The following is a 9,536-nucleotide window of genomic DNA, read 5'->3' as shown; positions in this document are numbered from 1 at the left end:
GATCGACTAAGGAGGGAATTTAGGGAAACAGAAAAGAGATGAATTGAGTGAAAGGCTCTGAATTGTTCAGCCAAAAGGAGGAAATAAAGCATGGCAAGCCCCCCAAGGTCTGTGATTGGGTTTTCCATGGCTACTGGGGGCATGGGGGAGGGGAGCAATCCACCACTCTTCCAAGGTTCTATGAGATGGTGAAAGCCTGTGACCTCACAGAGCCTCCTCTGACCCGGTGGGGAGGGGCAGCTCTGTGAGATCACTCCCCTTCTGCAGTATAAAACCAGGGAACGGTTGGCACCTCTTCATTCCCAAGCCCAGGGAAGAGAGCTGTGAGAAGCAGCACTGGCCTAGGGAGGTGCTGGGAGTGAAAAGCTCAACCAACCTCCCTGCTTCTGGCAGAAGGAAGAGAGACTTCTGAAGGACAGAGGACTACCCAAGACCCTCAGGGCTCACTAGCTGGGGAAGACATTGATTTTGGCCAGAGCTTCAGCACGGGACAAGGGCAAGGTCTGGACTAGAGACAGAGGCTTGAACTGAACTTAAGGGCTACGCCACCTGCCAAGGAGAGCAAGGTCCCTTGAACCACATACTCACAGCCCAAGCCACCTTCCATCTTGACCATGGGCACACTGTCATCACTGTCCCTGGGCCTGACAATGGCCTTAGCCTGCGTCACAATGGTAGTTACCAAGCACTGCTATTATTGTGACCTTACCAATATGGGCAACTGTGTGGGCATTCCCATGCACTGTGGGGAAGAAGAGGATTGCTACTTTGGACAAGGCACAGCCACCGGCCTCACCCACGTTATCAACAAGGGGTGTGTGGAAGCCACTCGCTGCAGTAGGGAGCAACGTATCAGTTACATGGGGGTCACCTACAACTTCCTCACCTACTGCTGCAGAGGGAACCTGTGCAATGCTGGCCCTCCCAGCCCAAAGCTAGCCCAGCGGAGCATCAACACCATGATCGCAGGGCTGACCTTCACCCTCCTTCTGAACTGGATGCTGTGAGCATTAGCACAAGCCTGCCACCAGCCCAATCTCAGATCCAGCACTGTCACTCCAGTATTATACCCTCCCTCTTCCAATATTTCCTTCCATCCTCTTTCCTAGTACCCTTCCCCCTTCCTATTTCTGAGTGGATTAAAGTGGCTTAAGGCAGAGCCTGTGTTTGTTTCTGTATCTTGTGGGGAGAAAGCCTGAGAGCCTGGGGGCCTGGGGGGAGGGGAAGGCGGGCAGAAGGAGGGAGGGGAAACCAGCCACAAGGGCAAAAAGTGTGATAGTTGAGTTCTGCTCAGCTTCTGCAGAGTTTGGGAGGTCCTGAGAGTTAACATCTCCAGCTAGGAGGAAAGGGCTCTGTGGGATGAGTAAAGTTAAGGATGAAAGAGGAATTGTTGGGGGGAAGGAAGGGGGGAGCAACCTAGAAATCCAAGGAGAACCAAGACAAGAAACCGGATGGTGACAGTCTTGCAGAAGTCCGACAGAAGCCCAGATCAGTGATGACACTGATGACAGGTGCCATGCTACTTAAGGGGTGGGAGAGAGGGGGAGGGGAAATAGCAGAGGCAGACCTCGGTCACTGCCTCTTCTAGATGAGGTCCTTGGGCCAGCTCATTGCCGGAATCAGGGGTATCTCCTAGCAGGCGACATTAGCCATTAGAGTTGTCCCAAAGTGCAATGGTCTACTTTGATAGGTAGTGAGTTTACCTTCATCGCTGGAAGTCTTCCCAACGATCCTGGATAAGCCTTGGGGGGGCAAGGGGTAGGTGTTGCGGAGGGTATTGAGTATGGGTTGGACTGGGTGGAGGGGAAGTCATTTGCTATGACTGTGATGGAGGAGGGGTCGCCTTTGGTCAGGGGAGGCTTCCTGAAGGAGTAAACTGAACCTTGAGGGATGGATGGGTAGTTGGTGAAGATGAGAGATTAGGGAAGAGCACAGGGTGCGTCACAAGAGGGCTGATCCGCCCACTGCCCATGAGCCAAATGAGGCTCTCGGAATCCTAGAGAACCGGAGCCAGGTAACTAAGACGCAGTTCCATTGAGGGTATCCGTTGGACCCTTCGGGCGACGCCTAGAAGCATAGGGGGAGGGGCCAGCAGGTAAGGGATGGAGTACTCACGCGCACAAGCTGGAGCTGTCAGCGCCGTTACCTGAGTGAAAGTGGTTTAAGCAGGAGGAAAACCTGGGTGCTGGATGTTCCAGAAGCCTAAGCGGAGCCTTTGGGGGCGGGGCGGCGGCAGACTGGGCTCCCTCTTCCATTGCTGCCTTCTTTCGATCTGGTAAGGCTGATCCCAAACCCTCCTTGAACAGGACGCCTGTTCCAGGTAGACTGGAAATCTACCTCAGCAGCCTTGTCCTGTTCATTCCTTCCTACCAAGCATCTTTCAGACAAAGTAGCGGACTTACTGATTTACTCTACTCTCTCCTACCACCGTCTCTGTACAAGCTGTCTCTCAAGCCTGGGATGCCCTCTCTCTTTGCCTTTTGAAATCTATAGCGTCCTCCTAGCCGCGGCCCAGGAGACACTTCCCACAGGAAACTTTTTTTTTCTTTTTTTTTGCAGAGCAATGAGGGTTAAGTGACTTTCCCAGGGTCACACAGCTAGTGTCAAGTGTCTGGGGATGGATTTGAACTCAGGTCCTCCTGAATCCAGGGCCAATGCTTTATCCACTGCGGCACCTAGCTGCCCCAGGAAACCTTTCTTAACATACACACACACAGAGTTGTTTTTAATTTCATGTTTTCTTTTTTATTGTGACACTAAAAATCATTTTGATAGGTAAAGAATATGGAGTGTATCTGAAACCTTTAAAGAAATATGTTATCTATTCAATGTAACAGGGTAATAACCAGGTAGTTCGTTTGCCCTTCTACCCTGTGTGTTTTCGTAAAATACTTGATTGATGTTCTTTCCTACCCCCTTGTCTATCACTGCCCACTAAGCCCCTTCCACCCGCCTCCGGAGGAGCCCTCCCTGTAAACAAAGATGTATAGTAGAGCAAAACAAACAGAACATTGGCCATGGCTTAAAATAGCTTCCTCATTCTGTACCTAGAATCCAGGGGCTCTGAACCTTTTTCGTGGTTCCTGGCTGGACCCCTTCTTGGTGGTGAAGCTTACACTTAGAATCATGTCAAATGTATCCAATAAAAAAATACATAGGATTACCAAGGAAACCAATCATAGTGAGCCTCAGCTAAGAAAACATTTTTTAAAACAAATTCACTTGGGGCAGCTAGGTGGCACAGGGAATAAAGCACCAGCCCTGGATTCAGGAGGACCTGAGTTCAAATGTGGCCTCAGACACTTGACACTTACTAGCTGTGTGACCCTGGGCAGGTCACTTAACCCTCATTGCCCTGCCCCCCAAAAAGAGGAGAGAGTATGAAAAGGGGATAAGATAGGGGCAGCTAGATGGCGCAGTGGATAGAGCACCGGCCCTGGATTCAGAAGTACCTGAGTTCAAATGTGGCCTCAGACACTTAACACTTACTAGCTGTGTGACCCTGGGCAAGTCACTTAACCCCAATTGCCCCGCAAAAAAAAGGGGGGGGATAAGATAATGAGCTCTGTTTTGGACTTTCTGAATTTGAGACATCTAGGGGACCCCTTTTTGGAGATGTCTAGAGGCAGTTGATGATGCCACACGGGAGCTCAGGAGAGAGAATAAGGTTAGATACATAGATCTGGGAGCCATCTGCATAGCAATGATAATTGAACCCAAGGGAGCTAATGAGATCACTAAGAGAAATAGTATAGAGCAAAAACTCTTCACCTCTTTTGTATTCTATATCAGGGCTTCTTCAACTTTTTCCACTCCCGAACTCTTTTTTGCCAGAGAAATTTGTATGCAAACCCAAGTATGTAAGTGTGTATATGTATGTATATGTGTATGTGCATATACATGTGTATGTATGCATAAATATGTGTGTATATACACATATACACATGTAGGTCATTGCACATTCAGAAACCTTTTCCTGTTGCCAAATTTTTCTTGACCCCCACATTAAGTTACGTGACCACAGTTTAAGAAGTTTTGTCCTATATGCCTCTGACAGTCTGCCAAAGACTCTGAATCACAAGTTAGAATAAAGTTGGGGCCTAGATTCATTATCGAAGAAAATGCTGAATTTCAATGCGAGGATAATGAATGTGAAAATGTATTTTTCTCTATCCAATTTCACAGACCCCCTGAAATCAATCCACAGACCCCTTGGGGGTCCATGGACCCCAGGTTAAGAATCCCTGGTATGGGGGCAGCTAGGTGGCACAGTGGATAAAGCATTGGCCCTGGATTCAGGAGGACCTGAGTTCAAATCCGACCTCAGACACTTGACACTTACTAACTGTGTGACCTTGGGCAAGTCACTTAACCCTCATTGCCCCACCAAAAAAAACCCTAGAGAGGAGAGAGTATCAAGGAGAAAAGGGTGAATCACAGAATTAGGGGCTTCACAGAGGTCATAAAGGATGAGGAATGAGAAGAGGCCATTCAATAAAGTAATCAAGGAATCACTGGAAACTTTGAGAGGGGGGCAGTTTCTGTTGAGTGATGAGGTCAGAAGCCCGGCCCTCCCAATTCAAAGTCGGTGCTCTAACCACTGTTCCTCACTGCCTCCCTTCTCAACTCCAAGCTTGCAATTCCTGTTCAGATTGCCCTTGTTTAACAGAAGTCAGCCCTGTGCTTAGAGATCAAGAAATAAATCCCTTTTGGTTTCCGAGGCAAGCACAGAGATTTCATTTCAAAATTACACTCTCACTGTCGTTTTCCCTTGCTTTTGACATATTTATGAACTAACTTGGAGCAGGATAACCAACAGCAGGTCCTAATTCTCTGCCGGTGTACCCAGGGGTTTTTCACATAGCGACCTGAGTAAGGCTACCGGGCCTGCCTTTTCCTCCCCCCCACCCAACTTCTCCTCTGAGACGTATGTACTGAAATACTTTATGGCCTGCACATAGGTCATAATTTAAAACCACCCTTCAGCACTCAGCCATGGAGATTATGGAGAAAAAACTGGGCCCTGAAATGTCTCCAATTCGAGCCAATTAGCTCCTTAGAAAACCAAAAGTCTTCTAGTTCAGCCGAAAGGGGGCGTCCCCGCCCCCAGCCTCAACTTTTGTCTTCCGTCTTTTAAGGCCAATTAAGGTTATCTAACCAAAAGGCGCATTTCCAAAAGTGCTGACTTGTCAATGGGAATTTAATTAGCGGCTCCAAATCTAACTAGAAAGCTCCTTTTATCTCATTATCACATTTCTAGAACCCATTAGCACATATTTCTTGGTCTGAAATGTTTGAGTGTATGATCCAAACGGCTGTCCAGGCCTGTATGTGTGTGTAGGCAGGGGGGTACTGCGGCTAACAAGCTCAATATGTTTCCATAGGACAACTTTTGCGGGCAGATCAAGTAAGTTTAGGTCTGTCTATGGCAGGAAAAGTAACTTAAAACCAGTCTTTCTGAGCATGAAACAGAGAGGATCTGGCATTTTGAGGAAAGGCCTCATCTACCTCTGGAAGCAGCCCAGTGGATAAAGAGGGCAGCCCATGGTTCCCCGTGGTGGGGGTGGGAGTGAGATTAGTCAACAATGTTGGTTTGATGACTGAGGCTGGGAACACCTTTAAAGAAAGTCTGAGAAAGCAGAGTGGCAGAGAGGTTGTAGGTCTGCACCTCAGGTCAGTCATGTCACTATTTACATGACCTTGGTTAGAGGATGTTAAATTCAACAGAGCCATAACTAGGAATTTGTCTGACTGGGGAAAGCACCACAAGTTGTAACCAAAGAGAAGCAGCATGAAAAGAGCACTGGATTTGGAGTCAAAAGGCCTGGGTTCAAATCCCAGCTCTGCCATTTATTACCTGTGTTACCTCGGGCAAGTCACAACCGCTCTGGGCCTCAGTATCTTCTGTACAATGAGAGGATAGATGGTCTCCAAAGTCCAAAGGGAGCAGGGTAGGAGTAAAGTTCCCAGGAGCAGTCAGCTAGGTGCCTGGCATACATAATAGCAGATGGTTACTAAATATGTGCTAATATCAGGGCTAATTCGATAGCTTTCTATTTTAATTCATTATTCTTGCTCACTGGTTGCAGTTTGTTTCTATGCCTTGGAAAGCCCGCAAATGCTGTCAGCTCCCTCTAAAGCAACACCCTGGGACAAAACCACAGTCACCCTACCCTAATTTTACCTCTAGGACTCAATGATCTCTAAGGTCCTCTCTGGTTCTAAATCTATGGTCCTATAAGTCACTTCGAATATAATGCTGAATAAATAAATAAATAGATAAATGAATGAATGAATGAATGAGCGAATAAATAAACAGATAGATAAATAAATAAAATTTTAAAAAACAAAAAAGAATATAATGCCGGCTTTCTTAGCTCTCTGCCCCCTCTCATTCAGATTTAGCTGACAAACAAAAAGTATTCCAGATTTTCTTCAGTGACCCTCATAGTGCATTGCCCTTTCATTTCTATTTTCCATTACATCTTAGTCACATATCACTTCTGAAGTTTGCTCCTTATATAGGAAGAGTAAAAACCACACTTCTGTTACCCCCAAACCCCATTGAATTAGCAGGTCTCTCTGCTGTGTCTCATTCTACAAAACAGAGATGTTTCCTCCAAGATCTGTACATCTGAATACATAGGAACCTACAATTAGGGTAGAAATTAAAGGGCCCTCAGAGGCCACATCCAATTTTACAGATGAAGAAACTAAGGCAGAGAACACTGAAGTGACTTGCCCAAGTTAACACAGGTGGTCATAAGTGGCAGAGTGGGAATTTGAACTTGGATCCTTTAACTCCTAATCCAGCCTTTCGACTGCAGAATAAACTGAATTGCTGAAATCAAACAATATTTCTGAATTTCCTAGAGGAAATTTCTGTAGCGACTCCTTTTATAAAGTAAGGACTTGAAATCTGAAGTATTATCTGGCAAGTTTATCTGTTTTGTTAGCTAGGCAAAAAAAAAAAAGCCAAGCAAGTTTTGTTAAAACAAGGTATATCTGGGGCAGCTAGGTGGCGCAGTGGATAGAGCACTGGCCCTGGAGTCAGGAGGACCTGAGTTCAAATCCGGCCTCAGACACTTAACACTTACTAGCTGTGTGACCCTGGGCAAGTCACTTAACCCCAATTGCCTCACCAAAAACCAAAAACAAAACAAAAACAAAAACAAAACCAAGGTATATCTGTATCTGGACTAGCATATGCTTCCTTTAATGGCTCTCTTTCTCTGAATAGGCCTTTTCAGGGACTTTATTCCATTTCCCCAGTCATTGGCCATAATGCCTATTTTATTGAGACTACAAATACTGGCTAATTTATCATTCTTATCAATTTAAAAATAACTTTAATAGAACAGTTCTACAATCAATCAACACATATTTTAAGTGCCTACTATAAGCTGGGTATTATGGCTGGTGCCGAGGAGAGGGAGACAAAAAGTGAAATGGTTAGAGGTCCATACATAATTGTAGAGTCGGAAGGAACCTTAGAGGGCAGCTAGTTCAACTTTTCCAGATAAGGAAACTGAGGCCCATGGAGGGGAAGTGATCTGTCAAAAGTCACCCATACACTCCTAGATCTAGAACTAGAAAGAACCTCAGAAGTCATCCAGTCCAACCCCTTCATTTTATAGAGGAGGAAACGGGCCAGAGGAGGGGAAGGGACTTGTCCAAGGCCACGCAGGTAGTAAGAGACAGAAGAAGAGGCAGGAATTGAAATCTACTTTTGTGACTCCAGACCCAGTACTCTTCCCAATGAGCTTATATTCTCTGGAATTGTAGGGCTCAGTACCTGGGATGAACTTCCCTCCATTCTTCTGCCTCTCTCCCTTTAAATGCAGCTCTGATGCCATCGTCTGCATGAAGATTTTCCTGATCTTTTCCCCAACTACTAGTGCCCTCCCTCATAAACTACCTGGTGTTTAACTACTGTGTGTGTGTGTGTGTGTGTGTGTGTGTGTGTGTGTGTGTGTGTGTGTGTATAACATAAATTAACTTGATACTTGTTGTCATTCAGTTGTGTTCAATTCTTAGTAGACTCCTCTTGGGGTTTTCTTGACAGAGATACTGGAGTGGTTTGCCATTTCCCTCTCCAGCTAATTTTACAGAAGAGGAAATTGAGGCAAACAGGATCAACTAACTTGCCCAGGGTCACACAGCTAGTAAGTGTCTGAGGCCAGATTTGAAGTCACAAAGAGGAGTCTTCTTTATTCTAGATCCTGCACTCTACCCACTGTGCTACCTAACTGCCTAACTTTATATTTATGTAGTATATATATTTTTATCATAAAAGTATTTTTATTATTTTCCAGTTACATGTAGAGATAGTTTTCAACATTTGTTTTCATAAGATTTCTAGTTTCAAATTTTTCTCCTTCCCTCCCCTCCTTCCCCCCCTCCCCAAGACAGCAAGCAATCTGATATAGGTTATATATGTACAATCACATTAAACATATTTCTGCATTAGGTCTGTCTATGGCCGATCTGTCTATGTTGTAAAAGAAGAATCAGAATAAAAGGGGGAAACCTCAAAAAAGAAAAAACAAAAAAAGTAGAAATAGTATGGTTCAATCTGCATCTAGATTCCATAGTTCTTTTTTTCTGGATTTGGAGAACATTTTCCATCATGAGTCCTTTGGAACTATCTTGGACCAATGTATTGCTGAGAAGAGTCAAGTCTATCACAGTTGCTCAACACACAATGTTGTTGATACTGTGTATGATGTTCTCCTGGTTCTGCTCATCTCACTCAGCATCAGTTCATGTAAGTCCTTCCAGGATTCTCTGAAATCTGCCTGATCATTGTTTCTTACAGCACGATAGTATTCCATTACATTCATAGACCACAACTTGTTCAGCTATTCCCCAATGGATGGGCAGCCCCTCAATTTCTATGCAGTATTAATGTACTTGTTGTCTCCTCCATTAGAATGCAAGTACTTTGCAAGCAAAGATTGTTTCATCCTCTGCACCTGGTGGCCTAGTGCTTGGCACAGAGTGGGAGCTTAATGGTACTTGTTGATTGATGGATAGGTTTATAGAACAACTCCTTCATCTTACAGGAAAACAGCTACTTGTCCAAGATCATACGTGTAGGGTCGAACCCATGGCCCTCTTACTCCAGACAGCCTACACCAGGCTTCCACTCTCAATGCTGAAACTAGAGCCCTCCCAGGTCCCATATCCCAGAATGCTTCCCTCCATCCCCTGCCATTCCCCACCCCATTCTTGCAGAGCACATAGGGAATTTTTCTAAGAAAGAAGCGTTAGAGCTATTGTAATGTGTAACAAAGGATATGAGGAACTGGCTGAAATATATCATACTAAAAACAGAGGCATTGCTGAATTTTAGGCTGCAATGGAGTTGCTTTAAAAGCTGTCAATCACTGAGATTTTGCCTAGTGCAAGTCCTGTCCCATCTATAACTTACAGTCTTAAGTAGGTGGCCCAGGCTCAGAGGGGTTAAGTGACTTGTGCCCATGGCCGTGCAGCTACCAAGTGGCGGAAGCAAGATTTGAACCCCAGTCTTCCAA

The 9,536-nt window shown here is 45.4% G+C and overlaps 1 protein-coding gene across 1 annotated transcript; it reads left to right on the top strand.

The window, feature by feature from the left end:
* Positions 1-614: 614 nt before the first annotated feature.
* Positions 615-1,007, top strand: LOC122733433 (sperm acrosome membrane-associated protein 4-like). Its single transcript, XM_043973831.1, has one exon. It carries the CDS (start codon positions 615-617, stop codon positions 1,005-1,007), a length of 393 nt encoding a protein of 130 aa, XP_043829766.1.
* The last annotated feature ends 8,529 nt before the right edge of the window (positions 1,008-9,536 follow it).

This window comes from Dromiciops gliroides, chromosome X, assembly GCF_019393635.1.
Source record: "Dromiciops gliroides isolate mDroGli1 chromosome X, mDroGli1.pri, whole genome shotgun sequence".
Lineage (NCBI taxonomy): Eukaryota > Metazoa > Chordata > Mammalia > Microbiotheria > Microbiotheriidae > Dromiciops > Dromiciops gliroides.
Note: the sequence above shows the minus strand (reverse complement) of the source record. Positions and strands in the feature narration are given on the sequence as shown.